The 17,474-nt window shown below is 33.4% G+C and overlaps 1 protein-coding gene across 1 annotated transcript in view; it reads right to left on the bottom strand.

Moving 5' to 3' along the window:
* Positions 1-3,762: 3,762 nt before the first annotated feature.
* HFM1 (helicase for meiosis 1) overlaps positions 3,763-17,474 on the bottom strand; it is a 36,309-nt gene continuing 22,597 nt past the window's right edge. The window contains 18 exon segments of the mRNA XM_074152076.1: positions 3,763-3,829; positions 4,114-4,271; positions 4,672-4,777; positions 5,042-5,102; positions 5,564-5,662; positions 7,185-7,294; positions 7,453-7,535; positions 8,372-8,490; positions 8,896-8,991; positions 9,423-9,578; positions 11,110-11,213; positions 11,923-12,080; positions 13,137-13,220; positions 14,216-14,301; positions 15,971-16,102; positions 16,189-16,286; positions 16,508-16,555; positions 16,646-16,752. Of these exon segments, the coding sequence (XP_074008177.1) occupies positions 3,763-3,829; positions 4,114-4,271; positions 4,672-4,777; positions 5,042-5,102; positions 5,564-5,662; positions 7,185-7,294; positions 7,453-7,535; positions 8,372-8,490; positions 8,896-8,991; positions 9,423-9,578; positions 11,110-11,213; positions 11,923-12,080; positions 13,137-13,220; positions 14,216-14,301; positions 15,971-16,102; positions 16,189-16,286; positions 16,508-16,555; positions 16,646-16,752 (1,872 nt within the window).

The following is a 17,474-nucleotide window of genomic DNA, read 5'->3' as shown; positions in this document are numbered from 1 at the left end:
AGAATCATCCCCAGACTAAAGTCTGTGGCATTTTGCTGTATCCCCAAAGAATTACTTACACAATCCCACTGATTCAAACTCATTTAATGTTACAACTCTGTGCAGAATTAAAAACAAGGATCCTTTCAGACTTTAAGAATGTTTTTATGTATTTTAGTCTGCATTTTATCTATTGGTAGCAGCTTAATGAAATTGTCTGATGTTATCCCCTGTTGAATTTAATTAGTCTGTTTTTTCACCTGGGCAGCACCTAATGGAAGCTGCGCACAGCAACATTAGTGGAGCACAGCCATCTTTTGCTGTATAGAAGTAAGACTATTCAACTCAGAAAAGCTGCCATCTTTATGTGGACAAAAGAACCCATGCATCTCATGTGCACAAGAAAAGCAATATTCAGTGAGGCTGGCTGTGAATTTACAGCACACCAGCTTCTCCATGCTAACTGTATGTGGTCGCTTTCATCACAGGTAATCTGGTGACTTACACCAGAGAGCAAGTCAGCCCACTTACAATCTGAATCATCTTCTGACAGTGTCTGGCTCTTCCTAGTGACTACACAGGGACTCCAGGTAAACTAGGTTTATCACTTCAAGCTATTCAGTTAAATGACTAAAATTGGATAGCTCTTCATATCTCTGTCTATACTTACTTTTTGGGGCATGACCTGGGATTTTGGTACCCTAGTCATTCATATAAAAGATCTGGGGAGAAACACCACTGTTCCTGCCTGGGAGCCACCCAATTTCCAGGGAAATCAGAAGATGGCGATGGGCAGGAGGTAAACTCTGCATTCTTAAATCTTACCATGACAGGGAACCGGGACATGACTAGGATGTACAGGACTAGCACTGCTGGGGTAAACATAGCAGTAGTATACTAATTCTGAGTTACCTCCGTTTGAAAATTTAATTTAAAAAAAATAATAATTCAGATTTTGACTAGGTTTTTCTAATTCTCCAGTCAATTTGCTCTTTCTGCCTGTATTTGTTTTGAAGTATACTCACTGTGTATCTGCAATTAATTATTTCCATAGAGACCTACTATGGTTATCACTTTTGATCTTTCAATTATTATGATTTGAAAAATGGAGCAGTAACAAATGCTACCATATGAAAAGTCATTCCTCCTCCTGAGATAGAGAACACTTCAGCATATAAGTACTTCCAAATTGGTTTTCTGAAAGTGATTTAGAATTTAAAGAGTCATAGAGCTAATATGAATAATGAAGCAAAACAATAATGCCTAATAAAGCACTTATTTCTAGAAAAATGTTTTTGCACCAGAGGTTCGATATTACTGTAAAGACAAAGCAGTACTGAAAGATTTATATTCTGAAATCTGTGAACTGCTGTCAGCAGCAATAGCACAATTTTGTAATTTTCCAAATATGATATTGGATGCTGATCTCTTGTGAAAAACAGAGACAGGAAACAATCTTATAAACCACCTGCAAAGTACTCGGAATAGTCTTGAAAGTACCAGATGTATTTGTTATCATGAGTTCTGACTATGGATCAAATTGGAAATTAAAGCCTTCTAAAAAATTAAAAGGAAAAAAATTTTAATAGATTATAAGAAAATTAATCAGCCTTGAATCTTGAAGAAACCCAATAATAACTACTGAACTCCTGCCCTGGGGAAAACTAAGAGGAAAATAAAACACCTGCCTGCTAGGATAAATTTCCTTGAAGTAATAGTTTAAATATAAACCTACTCCTATTAACTAACTAAAAAGAAGTGGTTATATTTAGACTTACAAAAAAATGAAGCAAAAATGGCAATAATGTCAATTCTTCCTAGGTATTTATATTAACTACCAAAGTATTTCACAGAAAAATGGAAATACATCTTCAGTGTAGAAACAGGGCCAAAAAACATCTCAAAAAGATATTTCCTTCATACAAAGAAATAAACAGAAGCTTACCTTATGTATTTTTATGAAGACAACAACTTTCACAATCAACTTTCACCACAGTTACTACTCACAGTTCAGAACCTTTAGAAGAGCTTCACGAAGACTAGCAGGAAAAAGCAAACCTCTGCCATTAGAAACATGCCCAGTGTGCATGGCGAGGTCTGAGCAACCAGCAGATGAGGGAGGTTTTGGAAGGTTGCAAGTTGTACAATCATATGATTATATAAATTATATAAGTGACATAATCACAAGATTATATTAATTGTTTCCTTCTCTATTTTTCCATGTTTGAAGTTCAGCTTTGTGTTGCTGTTTAAAAGCTTTTGTCAAATTTGAAGAAACTGAGGAACAGCTCATTTAGTTGTTGCAAGCTAAAACCCCAGAGAAAGGCAGAACACAAAAGCAATTAAATAATGCTGTGGAAATATGGACTATAAATTGGAAAAAAGTGTATTGTATGTGTATGCTTAAACAAACATTGGCATCAAGTACCATCTTAAATGCCCTAGAGGACCTGGAACATCTCCACATGGGAGACCCATGCTCTTCTGCCACAGTAGCTAGAGCCAAGGGAAGATTTTCTGGGGCACCTAAAACGATACTTGGCACTCTGCATTCTTAAATCTCACCCTGACAAGGAACTGGGAGGTGACTAGGATGTACAGGACTAGGACTGCTGGGCCAAACATAGCAGTAGTATAAGCAATTCTGAGTAACCCCAGTGTAGAAGTTTAATTAAAAGGAAAAAAAAAAACACAACACAAAAAGAGATCTGACATAATACTAACTTCCAGATGGAATGAAATATTTGAGGCACAGCAAAGTGAGTTATAAACTTTGACCTGCTGGAATTTGCACAGTCAAAAATGGAAGTGGTGAGTGTTGAGGCTGCTTGTGCTACGCCATTCTTTCATATGCAGAAAGAGTGATGCCAGAAAGTAAGTCAAAATTGTAAGGAAACACTGGAGTGAAGTAAAACGTTATTAGCTGAGAAAAATACAACCAGGTAGTACAGCAAAACATGGTTGCGTAGGGTTGCACCACAAACAACGTTGCAAGAACAGACAGCTAAGGTTCCATGTGTGATTTTAACATTTTAATTCCACAGATTTTGAATAATTAAGAGAGAAAATTAAAATTCTCCTGGATTTTAGGCAATATAATGTATTTTCACAACTATTGAACTTGCAAGGTCTACTGTTCAAACACTACAGCTTGAAGAAGATACCCAAATCCAATGCTTCGTTGCCTAAACCTGTGCTGGGACACATAAATGTCCATTTTATGACCTCGGGTGTCAAAGTGAACAGCCAAACACAACTTTAGAATATTGTTTACAGCCATTATTCTATTACTTCTACTTGTAAATCTAATTATTTTACAGAATCAGAGCTCTGAAAAATTCAGCATTAGAGAAACTGAAAGACAAAACCAAAAAGCATTAAGAAATTTCTGAGGAAAGAGTCCTTCATTCATTTAAAGAGTACTTGTGAGCAGGACATGTAATAAGCAGCTTACTTTCCCTTATGTGATTTTTATGTCCATAAAAGCACCCTCAGTTTCAGAACTATTCCCCTTTAACACATTCCAGTATTTTTCTTTGTAATCCTGAAAACAGCAAGGTCAATAAACAAATATTTAAGCACCTTTCCAAATAAGATAATATACCCAGAATTCCATCAATTAGACATCAATTTTGTTATTATCTACTCTATGCAGCAATCCAGCTATTAATAAATAGGTATATAACAGAAATAAAATTCTCTTAACTAGATTTAAAGGCTTCACTCTGTAAAAATGACTACATTTTTTCTCCCAGCACTTACTATGTATTTTGTTTGTATGTTTTACAAAATGCCATCAAATATTCCAAGAAAGGGCTTGACATCATTGATTTCATCATCAAGAAGATATCTAATGAAGATGAAGCAAACAAAACAATTTAATTAGGTATAGAACATCAAAACCTATGAAATCAGGAACACTACATAAAGTATAGTCAAGAGATACCACAAGAAGCAAAATAATTTGCAAGTCTTTTCCTTTCTAAGAAAAGTTAATTACTACTATTATTGTGAAAATTCACCTTTTAAAAATGAATGTTATAAATTATCACATCACCTAAAGGTCTGTGTTCCATGAAGAACTAAGCACCGGAACACTGAGGCAACAGAAAAACATGCACAACTTTTTATTACCTGGGATCCACTTCTTTTTCCTGTTCTTTTGTGAAAATAAAGAAATCCTCTTTCCTAGTGAATTTTGAAGAGTCTGACATTATTTTTGAGATTGAAGAACACTGTATGTTTTTCAGCTCTTGTGAAGGACTCGAATGCTTTTTTTCTTGAAAACTGAACTGCAATGTAAATGTAAAAAAGTACATGGTTAAAATATCTAACCAAAAGAGAAGCTGCCAGATTGTTGTAGTATGTAGTATGGATATTTATATTGATATTATGGCATTTGACAAGGACCAAGCACATGATAAACATAATTATATACTTGGATGACTTGCAGAATCACAATCAAATTGAGTAAATAGTTTTGAAGTCATGCTATATAAAGTAAATTCAAGTCCTAGTTCTTTGTATCATGAATATCACACTGAACCCAGGATGCAGGCATGTTTGGACAACACAGAAAGGTTCAAAAATTCAGTATGTCCAAACTGATTCATAAGTCAGATATGGTAAATATATTTACACATGAAATACTCTAATTATAGGAAATTCTGTTATCGAAATATTTTTACTCACCATATTTATATTTCCACTCTGTACAGGTAAATTCATTTTTGATGTGCTATTAACCACAGAAACAAATGAGTTGTGAATATTGGTCTCATCTTGTAATGTGCGTGAACTGAAAATATCAAGTTGAATAATTTAAGTATTTTTACAGAAGTGCAAAATTATTTACTTTTCAGTTCAGGATTTTCTATTTATTTCCCTACATACACAGACCAAAAAATTTCAAATCATTCAATAATTCATACCTTTTAGAAGTTGAAATTTCACTCACTTTTATTAGAGAATAACCTTCTATACATTTAATTATACAGATACATGTGAAATATAGGCAGTATTTTTAACTGAGTAAAATTGTAAAAAATTACATAATGCTTACTGTTTTGAAATGTCATTTGTGGCTTTGCTTCTTGTGTACTGGCAAAGTGGTTCACACTCATCTGGAATTGAAGGCAGATATTTCCATGTTCCAGAACGAAAAGAACGAAAGTTTTAAAAACTGAGTCACAAACCAGCCAAAACCCCTTGTAAATATTTTATATAATATGGTAAGTAATAGTTTGAAAATTACTCAAATATCTTAACACTGGAATATTTCTTCTGTGGGTTTTGGGCTACTATAAAGATAAGTAGATATAAGCAGTAAGATAAATTAACAAATATGTAGTTGTAGGCCATCCAAAATTTTTTAAATTATAACTTTCTCAACTCTCCCTTTCATATTAGATGTCTCAATATAGGTGACATTCAAGGTGGAGGAATAAACCTGGTGGTCAAGTGAATTAACCAAAGAATTTTAGGTAGTTCCATTATTTGTATACTATAATAAATTATTCTGAAATAATAGTCTGTAAAATAATTCATATGCAGGTAACAAAGAATTTTGTTAAAATAACCTTACCTAATTCTCTACTGGCAAAGTTGCTAGCAAGTACTAATTTCTCATCATCAATATCATCCCAAACATCATCTCTCAGTTCAAAGTCCACATCCAAAGCATCTGAAAAACAAGATCTGCTTTTATCTGTATCAGTCAAGTTATGCATTAAAGATTTTTGAACAATTTTTTTTATGCCAATGTGGTTTGGCTCTTCCTGCTCACAAACACAGAGTATTTCCAAGAGAAAGCTGTAGAACATTTGCAATGGACAAGTAGAACAAAAACTGTGATATGTTTTACGACCAGTTATTCAATCTCTTGTACAGACACACAAACTTGAAATAAATTATAGGTTTAGGTTACTACAATTTCACAGTATATTCTTAATTACCTATTTTTTTGGGTTTTTTGGTGTTTTGTTTTGTTTTTTTTTCACTGAATGGAAAGATACCATATTACCGATGTAGTTAACCCTATAAAAATCATATGAACTGATGCCTTACATCATTAGAACTATTTTTGGTGCATTTTTTTTTAAATGGAGCCAGCCCAAATCAATATGGCCAAGGTTATCTTTTCTGCTACTATTCAATGGAGATGGCTTTTCTACTACATCCCCTTGGTCCTGTATGATTTGCCTCAAGATGTTCTCGAGCACAGACTATCGCTGTACTGGAATATCCATCTGTCTTCCCATGACCTTATTCCTTTAACACAATCATATAATGCACTAACTGCCACCCCCCAGCAACTGATGATATGGCTATGAAACAGTCTTCCATCTTAAGACTAGATAACAACTCTAGCAGGTAAATTAATATGGCAGGAAAAATACGAAGCATTTAAAGGAACAGGATTATAATCCCATCATCAAAATATTAAGTAAAAATGAAATCATGCACTATAGCTGCCAACACTTAAGGCAGTATGAACTAAAAACGTTTCAATTCATTTAAGCACAGTGCTTCTTATATGTCTGAGTATGATCTAAACATTGTGGCTGCTACTTACTAGCAAATTAATCGAAACCTGATTCACATCAATCTACTGTCACTAAATACAATGGCAAAAGGCATGCAGTGAGGAGAACATCATAATTATATACTGACAATGAAGACTGATCATTTAACACCAAATGTAAAAACATTTGTGGCCTTTCCAGTGGAAGAGAAACAGAAAAAGGAGTATTTTTTTCCAGCTAGAGATGTTTTACTAGTTATGAACTCAGCTATGGAATGGTCACATTTTTTCACTACCAAACAAAAGCTCGTATTTTACTAACATCTTCCAGCAGAAAGGGAAAAGAAGAAAACGCATAAATACAGGGATAAAATACCTCTTGTATTACAAGCAGCTTCAGTGGAAATACGTTACAGTCATACCTTTCAGCAAGTATTTATAGATTTGGACCCTCATATATTTGATTTAGTCATTACTGTTTTATTGAAAGGTACATTTAGATGCTTACATTGCCACCAGAAATTCTTACTGACACCAGAAAGAAAGTGAATTAAGGGCCCTATACATTCAGTGTTCTATAATGCTATACTGGTTGCTGTAGTGATTCAGCAAGTTTGAGTTTACAAGTATATTCGAATCAAAATAGCGAAAATCGTAATTTCAAACATTAGCAATAACTTACAACTCTTTCCATAATTCCAGGATTGCAGTTGTTTCTGAGATACTTCTAAGCTATTAACATTATCTACCTGGTCCACAGAAGGTAGTGAAGATGATTGTTTATTGCTAGACCTGTTAAAAGAAAAATAATAAAAAACCCCAGTGACACATCAGTAAAACAGTTGCAGAAAGCTGCAAAATCATTTTACTCAGAAAATAGGTTTTAGTTTTTACAACTTAACATACTATCTAAAATAAGACAGATTTCTGGTACTTATATTAATCAGTACCTTGACAATGCTGGCAACAAAGATTTAGGTCTAAAAGCAAATTGTTCGAGATCCACATTTTGAGCTTGATTTAACATCTGCATCTGAAGAAAGCAGATTATTGTAACTGGTAAGATACAAACATATTGAAACCTGTTGTTTTTTAACAATATTAGTGACATCATTAGTACTGTATCAAGTTAGCATACTTTTTAAAGATCATATATAAAATCTTTCTGATGTCTGCTTATCTAACATAATCAGCTAAAAAGGTTTGAACTACATGCTTCTAGTGGAGTTATCCAAGTACCCTGGCCAAGTCAGACTGGTTATCACTAACTCTTATCTCTATTAGCTATAGGCTAAATCATTCTCTATTGCAAAAAACCAAAATCGTGAGGAGGAAATAACACACTCCAATATCTCAAATGCCATTCTTGCTGCAGAAAGAACCAGTTTAGTACTACTTCCAAAGGAATAAAGTGTAAATCATTAAATCTTTCAGAGATTAAAAATTAACATGGCTGGTTTTCTTATAAACAAGTGGATCTACCTGTCAATGCAAAAAGAACTTTTGGTAGCATTACTCTGATAAATACCACTATTTATTTTCACCCAGATCATATTTTGCCAAAACCATGTCACAGTACAGTACCTTCCAAGATGCCTCACCCACCACAATCTATCAAATGCCACGAAAGTAAAATCAAAGAGTACAAGTACAGAAGTGGATCATTGGAAGCATTCAAACAGCAGCAGAACCTCTCAAAGATTCCTGGACCTTTGGTACCTTTGCACTTCTTTGCTTTTTGCATTCCACACAGAAAAGACAAACTGGAATGTTCATATTCAGTTATAAAATTATCTCTGCAAACAATATATACAAATACATAACAGAGTAAAATAAATCTACTCAATAGCTGACTGTATTCAACTTAACCTTTAACCGTTTTACTGGGGGTACAGATGAAATTGAGTTCCTGCTCTTTAAATCAGCCAGGTATAAAGAAAACTTTGAATCTCCGTTCATCTCAGACTTTTGAGGTACTCCAGTTTTACCTGAAAAAAAGGAATTAAAATAATCTTCAGATTAGTTTAGAAGGAATAAATCCTAATTCTTTCCAGATTAATGGAAACTGCCACTAAGCTTAATATCTTATATTAAAAGATCCTAAGAGATTTAACACACTAATTAAAAGATTTAACACACCAATATTTATATAAAAGTGTAACAAGCTTGATATTGCTCTTAAATCATATGCTAGATGTTCTGAAAAATATTATTAATCATTGTAATGCCATTGACAAAGCTTTTTATTACTGCTTTTATGACTACATCATAGCAGCAACTCAGGCCTGACTTGCTTATATGGCTTCTGTTAACTTAGCTATTGGTATAAATGAAGCTATTCTAAATTATATTTGTCTGAAAGTAACAGCAATAGAAGATTTAATGAAACTCACAGCAGTCATGCCCACACACATCTTTATTTTTACAGCGATGGCTGCATTCTCTGTTTCCATATTTCTTGTAGGTAATTTCTTGTTTAGATCTGCCTGCTAGATAAATATAATACAGAAATGCTGATTTTTTATTTCATATGTATTGTTGAAAGAGTATTTTGTGCAGTAAAAGATGAGCCCCAAGTAATCTACGTCACTAGAACTTTGTTGCCCTCAACAAAGCTTTGGGCTGCTCAAACAACATAATTGGAAAGAAATTCATCAATGCTACTGAAAAATAGAGGCATTAGCACATTCCCAAATTCAAGCAGTAATATTAGATACCAAACATCCATGATTTTTCTTACTTTCAAATTCATCAAAGAACCGCACTGTAGTACTTGAGAAGGGGTAGCAGCAGCATTGTATTTTATTATACTTGAGAAAAAAACAATATGGATAAATAAAGATCTAGCTCTCTACTGAAAGCAAAATTCAATTTTCTGTTGACTCTAGTATTAGCCAGATGTTGTGATCTGACCATTTACCTGTATCTACTTTTGCTGCTAGCAGACTTTGTGGCGAGTCACAACACACATCAAGTGAAGATTGAGCATTCAGTTTTTGATTTGTAAACACTTTACTTCCCACTGTTCTCTGTGTTATGTAGAAGGCTGTATACACTCGCTGTATATCAAGGCCAACTTTGAAAAAAAGACAAAAATATTTAAAATTGCTAAAAACTGTTTCTAAACTACTGATTACCTTCACCTTTCTAAAGAGCTTAAGACACTATAAATGTTATTAAAAGATATGGGAAATTTGTTAAAACAATGTACCAGTAAAAGCATACAATTATATGAATGGATTCTTTTTGACTAAGATTAAAAAACCCAAACATTTCCAGTGTTAAAGACATGGTTACTAGATGAGAAACAAAATTAGCCCCTTTAACAGAGTTTTTCCATATTGTGTTAAAACTACACTTATCTATGGTTCTGCACTACTGATATAATTTTAACTTTAAAATTTAAAACTACTGTCTGTTATAGGAGTATCAGCAGCGCTGTACTGGCAAAGGTGCAAAACAAGCATGTTGATAGTACTTTTGAAGTCAAATGCTAATGGTTCCACTTCTAATTAAATCAAGATTCACATGAGACTATGAGAGACACCATTTGTAAAAGGAGTATTTTTGTCTTTTATTAGGTAAATATTGCTGGAAAGCCAGCCAGACTTTTAAAAAATGAGAGATTTCCTTCAAGTCTGAAACAGAAGATGACTTTAAGATAAGTAGAGAGTAGGAAGGCCTGCTTTTATAGTCTAACTTCACTGTTACCAATTTCAGAGAAATTAACTGTGGTGTTGAGTTTTACTGAACTCAGTACTATGTGGTAGTAGTTGTGATAGCCAAGTAGTAATAAAACTACAGTTTTTTCTTTATCTCTGTTTGGTTAGAAAACTCTCCTTTTTCCTGAGCCACAGGCTTAGCCATAGGAATACAGATTACTCCAGGCCTGATTATTGTAATAGTCTCAATATTCAATGTTTATCATGGAAGCACCTAATATAATTCAGTTAATCTAATACACAGCAATCTTTACAGGTGGGCCGTGATGTGAAAATTTAATACAGCCAGTCTATTTTTAAATTGTTTTTCAAAGTTCTATGTTTCAAGGTCATCACTGTCTCTCCTCATCTGCTGCTGTATTTCCAATTCTATGGAAATTGACACTGAGGGGACCAATGTTTAAATCTACACATGTTAAAGCTCAAAATTTTCCACCATAGAAATTTCTTGCTACTGAAGTGGAGATGAATGAGTTCCTAATACTTTTTTTATCATAATGCAAAACCTAACTATTCACAAAGCAGCTCCTCCCAGCATAAATAACCTACCAAGCTGATATGTTATCCCTACTGAAAGTGAATTCAGCTTGGAGGCCAAGGGCAAAAGACAATGCTAATCTCTATCAACAGAGATAGAGTAACAGTTCTGTTCTTCTAGTAACAGTTTTGATGTTTCCCAGTTCATTAATATGCTAGTAAATGAGACAAACAGATACGTAATTAGGACTGTTAGGTACTACTCAACCTAGTAGAAAACATGTAATAGAATTTTGTTTCCAGATCAGTTAATTTTATTATATTTTTGGCTTGGTATAAGTTTTTTAATGATTTATTCAAAATTATTATGCAGTTGTTTTTATATTAAAAGCATACCAATCAACCTACCATAATCAGAACTAATTAAATTGATACTAATGTCTTCTGATTTAAGAGCTCTCTTCACTTCAATTTTCTTCATCCAATTTCCAGTTTTCAGCAGCACAGAATCCCTGCAATGTATCAGTAAAGTTTTGTTACACATGGACAACAAAAACAAGACTGTATACTGTGGCCTCTGTAACCAAGTGAAGGAGCCTTTATTTGGTTTTAGTTCTTGGATTTTGCTTGATAAGTGGCCTAAGAATAACCTTCCAATAATATATGATTTATATAAGAGAGCCAGGATCCTGCAGATATGTTTCAGTTCTGCAAAAGTGCAAACTTCAGCCAGAACTCATGTGAAAGTCATGCAGTTGGAAAAGATTTTGTTTCTCTTTTCCCATTTGCTCCAAGCATATCTTAGCCAACTGGAGAATTTAATGACATCTCTGAGTGCAAAACAATTTTGATAATATGATATAATTAAAGAAATATAGCTAGTAAGAGTAAGTAACAACTTGAGAATGTATCTTTTTAATAGGTATTTTACTGGTTTTATATTTATGTGGAAATTATGACTTCCATAGTATGACATCAGTGTTGCACAGGTATTTACACACACACTCTGTACTGACAAATACACTGGCACGTTTTTGGGAGCTTTGAATCTTGTGCAGCATTTAAAATGACAGCAGTGACTATAAAATGCTGTAGGATAAAGAATAATTTTGTACCTTTTGGCATCAGTAGAAAGTATTTCAAAAACTACAAGTCACAGAAAGGAGTAAAAGCCAACACCCTTAAAAAAGATGCAAAGCAAAAAAACCTGATCATACATACATAATCTTCTGATTAACAATGACTTGATTGTCAGCATCTCCTATGACCAATGTAACATAGTGAAATTCTGTCGCTGTTCTCTTTGTCTGTAGTTGCTCATAGTTTGTTAATTTAATGGTTACTAAGATTTCAGCCAATGTATCACTGTATTTTGGAAGCTAGGAAGAAATGATATAGAAGACAACGTAACTGCTAAAATATGCAAAGTAAAATATATGCCCTTCCATAATTTTTTAACTGTTGATACAAGCACAAAAGCTCAATTCAAGCAATTTCAATTTGTAATACAATTTTTATTTGTTGTTCTGAGACACTATTATACAGCACTAACTTGCCCACAGACGAATATCCTAAATCTTATTAAGTATTGAGAATAAAAGACAGGCTACCTTAAGCCTCTGAAAAATCCTTCTCTGTTCAATGCAAAGAGGAAGATGCATGAAGAAAACTAGGTATATTTTGCAATTCCAACATTCCTCTATAAGATATTTATAATTGTTAAATCTTTCTTTTGAGAATAACTTCACAGTTACTCATCTGGTATTACATCAAATGAAAAACTAAAATATAACTGATCGTTATATTAATAGTATTTCACACATGTATTGATTTTTTTTTAACTTCAAAGGTGTCTTCATTTGTACCAACTTCACAAGACACTTTAAGGCTTTTTTTTCCCAAATTTTCATTTCAGAAATGTAGAGTGGCTATGTGACCTGTTTAAAGATAAATGTGTATCAGAACCTCAAAGCTCTTGATTGCACATGGAATTGCACCCTTCCTTTGAAAGGGCACCAGCTAGGTTAAAGTAACAATTTACTATTTTCCCTACATTCCTAAGTGTGTCGTAGAAAATTAACATGAGTTAATGCTTCTTCCCTAAGTTTTATATGGATGTTTTTCTGTCTCTAGGGTTTGTTTATATTCAAGATAGAAGAGACCTCTCAGACTAGAATGTGGAATACACTGGTTTGCATCTGTAACATAAAATGCTATTAACGAGGGGGGTGGTGCAGCAATGTATTGTCGGGAATGTCTATTCCAACGCTCTCCTTTGATGCTTAAGAGTATGATTATACATGCTAAGGTGGAAGAAGGCCACAATATTGTGTAATCTTCTATCAGTGAAGGCTCAAAATTTCTTTTAGTCAGTATTTGCTCTTTCATTTAATAATAACAGCATAAAAACCTAAAATAAATAGAAAAGCATGTACCTGTTCAATGTCAAGTTCATACTTCGGAAGATGCAAAACAGATTCTTTTATCTGGTTTCCAAAAGGAGGATGTCTGTTTAAAATCTGCAAAGATTTAATTTCGTTTCTGATACATTCAGCTGATCAGAGATGCCAACAGAAATGTAAATCCAAGGAATCAAAGTCACCAGAGTGATTATGCTATCAACAAAAGCCCTTATCACTTCTGGTTCTCTACTGTCAGTGATGCCCAGAACAGCAACATAAACAAAAGAAAATTCCAATACTGTTTCATGTTGCTACTACTTCAGTTCAGGTAACAGCCAATGAACTAGCCAATGACCTCAAAACCTGACTACTCAGGTTTCATATGAGACAATTCTTCTCTGCTGCCTGAGTCAAAACAAAACAAGTTACAGGAAAACTGGAAGAGAGAGCAGAAAAGAGAAATCCAATCCCTACAGCTAAACCAGAAAACCAGAAAAACCTGAGTAAGATTGATTTCCTTTAGAAATCTGTTCTATCTTCCAGGATACCGGAAAAACAGTTTCCTCAAGAAAAGAAGTCAAGAGCCAAAGAACTTCTCCTGGGGTAAAATCTAACTTCTCTAAAATAAGAAGTTCTTTATGGATGATTCAGAAGAATTTTTTTCTCTAACTGTCTTTAACTAAAAGTAGCCATAATGGAAATTCAGAATTTTCATCATTAACATACATTAAGAGAAAATGTAAATAAATATTCCCTTTTACATTTTTTGTAACATTCCTAAAAGGGAAATGCATATTGTCCTTTGTTTCAGGTCGTGTTAATGATGATATTCTACATATTTAAGCAACTGCTTTCCAAAACCTGCTGAATCACGTTAAATCATCCATATTAAATTTGGTAGAACAAAAGATCATATCCACTCTCAAGGCAAAATAGCAGTAGCCACATTTTTTTAAAAATTCAATAGTATAAATGAATAAACCACTCAAACCACTCAATTTTGTTGACAATCATATAGCAGATATATATTAACCACATCACTTTACTGTTAACAGTATTAATACTTGATATTTTCCTTATCATATTTATCTGCGTACAAAACGATACATTACCAATTCAAGTTCCCTTGCATTTGTGTCTTCTATTTTTTTGAATGATGTCAGCCCAGCATTTACCATAGCATTTGACAGTGATACACCTGTGAAAAATTTTATGCTATTAAATGACAATCACTAATCTCAAATTATTCTCAAGATCTGCATTATAGAAGGTAAAACCAAAGCAGAAATCATTTTATAGTATGTTTATCCCAGCTTTTTGCCCAGCAAATCACTAAATTTCTTTTCAGTTAATAAATATCTTAGTATTAATTTCACTTATCCATTAAAGAGAAAAAGAAAATACAAATCAAACATGAAAACATTCACTATTTCAATACTGACAATTTTTAGTTACATTTTTAAGAGTAAAACAGATTTTAGATCACTTTATACATTCTGACATAAGAGTTTAAAAATTAGGGATTTCTGAATATGTTACATGGTATCAGTAAATTTCTGTGAGCTCAAACAATTCTCTTCACAAAGACACAGAATAGGCTCAGCTGCCATAGCATGACAGAGGTCAAGAATCAGACATCATAATATAGGCATCAATTCAATATTTGATTCAGGAAGAGAGAGCAAATTGTCATCAGACAGTTCAAAAGAAGCCTGGGAGCAGAACAAATGGAACACTTCGAAAGTTAACAATTCTTTCTAACATGCTGCAAGAGCAATGACAGCATAGGAAAAAATTTAAAAAAAAAAGGAAAACAGGACAGACATGCATATATAGCACTTCTATTATTAAAAAACCAAAACTGACTTTATTCAATATAGTGTAGAGAAAAGCATTTGTCTACACTGCAAGTGCCATGTTTATTCCACTTATCCTAATCCCTAGAAACGCTGAACATGAGGCAGACTCCTCAGATGACCACGTGCACATCGGCACAGATCCCCAAGTAGGGGAAATGGGTTCCCACCACAATGTACTGTGCTGTGTGCAAGCTAACGAGCCCTGTCCCTTGCTTTGATTCCACATGAATGAAGCAATACAGCTTCTGCACCGGAGCTGGCAAAGCTGTAATGTACTGCACCACTGGGATCTTTCTGGCTTAGCTATTCTCTAATTTGCAGATCTCTGTACTAGACTTTTCTGTACAGCATAGATGTATCTTTAAAGAAGAAACACAGACAACACTACAGTGAATTCTGAAAGTGTGAAGGTATGATAAGACCAGATATCAAAGCAGGAAGCTATACTATTACCTCAAACAAGTATAACTACATTTTTGTAATACAGAGGACTCCAAAACTTCAGAACCCTTTTTCAAAAAATTATGACAAGTCTGTACTTCCAGTTAGTTCATCCAGTAACAGGACACAGTGACAGGATCAAGATTATTAGAAACTTGTGAGCTTCATGCACAGTAAATATATTTCTATTTCATGATTCCTATGCACGTCAATGCAAATTAAATGGCTTTCATGCATATGAGTAATAGGACCTACAGCGACAGGTGTTTGGAAAGGAAGGCACAGCCTAGTCAGAGATATGCAATCACACAAATGTGGAATATGCACAAGATACTGAGATGAACAACAAAAGAACAATTCTGAAATACTTCGAAAGCCTGAAGAAAATTACTACATGGATTACTTTTATCACAACAGACTATTCTGACAACTGTGGTACTCAATTGTGGCAAATGAGTAATTAGGAGACTCATTTAATTATGTAAGCAGACATCCCAGAAATTAGCAGGCTAATTATGAGTTTTGATTCTGTATCAGATTCATTTATCATTTCTGACTAGTACCTACCAATTTTTTCCAATTGTTTAGACACATGAAGTGAATTTTCCCAAAGCTTGCACCTGAAACACTTTGCTAAAATCAAAGAGTTTAATAAAGCAGAAAAGTTGTTCTTACATGATGCCAGAAAGTCAGATAACCCTGCAAAAATAAGACTGAGTTGTATTAATCAAATAAAATGAAGCTGATTATTGTATGTACCAAAAAAGGATTAAATTTTACCATACATCTAGTAACTCTTAAGCCATTTCTAAATATTCTGCCAGTATCTTGTGTCAAAGTAAAGTCTTGAATAGGAATGCATCCTAGCTGAGCCTGAATAAGACTGGAAAAAAAAATATTTTATGGTATATACAAAGCAGCCATATTGTAAGGAAAGTAAAATAACATGAAAGTTTCTACTGGATAACAAAAGAAAATTCAGAATAGAAACAACGAAATGCAAGACCTGGGCCTCTGTAAAACGATACAAATTCAAGCAGGGACTTCAGCAGCCATAAAAAGACAACTTTTCAATAAGAAGTAACAACACAATATAATATTTACCAGTTTATTTTCATTTCTCTTGTTTTTATCTTCCCCTCCATTGGAAACCTATGCATGAAAATATACGTATTTTCTGTTATTCATTTTATTTATTGCTAAAAAGATACTTTCCTTTTCCAATGTATTTATTTTTCATACCTGATAGTTATTTTGTCCTTGTCTTTATTCAAAGTGTTCAGTATTTTCTTTTCATTTGTTCTTAACTTGACATCCACAAATTCTGAACAGCTGGAGATCATTGTAATCTGTAACAATTTTACTTTTTTATTGTTATTGCCATTTTTTTAATCACTTCTTCTTTTAATCACTTCACAACTTTTGTTTAATAAACACTGCTAAAAAAATTTGATTGTCTCAGTACTATGACCACAAAAAGACGTTCAATCAGTTCTTCCTAATACTGACCAACTTTTATCTTCCTATAAAGGCTATTATATATAACAAAAGGGAAAGATTTTTCTTTAAGTTTTTAAATTACTATTCCACTTGAAATTATCCAAAAATCAACCACACTGCTAACACTTTACGACATACACAGCAATACATATCTGTTATGTATTTCACCTTACTTTCCTCATACTTTGGTAACAAAAGCAGCCATAGGAGAACAGGCACTCCATTTTTTCATGGCCAATCTGTTCTACCATAGTATTGTCTTGAAAACAAATGTCTTTTGTGACTTAACAGTAGCCATAACAACCTGTTATCTGACAGGGGAAAATTAAAACAGAAAGACAGTAACATTCCTTTGAAAGTAAAACCTGCTCAGCATGCAGCTAGTTTTGCAATAAAAAATAACTACTAAACCACAAAACAGTGTTTAATACATAAACAGAACAGCTTCAGCAACTTTGCATCTTCATGAATAAGGTTAATGAAGGGAGATTGAGTTGGAACAAAGCGTCAAAAATACTCCATTTGGATTTATTTAGATGTATCCTCTAAAACATTATATAAACAACGTCTA

Source organism: Numenius arquata, chromosome 8, assembly GCF_964106895.1.
Source record: "Numenius arquata chromosome 8, bNumArq3.hap1.1, whole genome shotgun sequence".
NCBI lineage: Eukaryota > Metazoa > Chordata > Aves > Charadriiformes > Scolopacidae > Numenius > Numenius arquata.
This window is presented reverse-complemented; position numbering and strand designations above follow the sequence as displayed.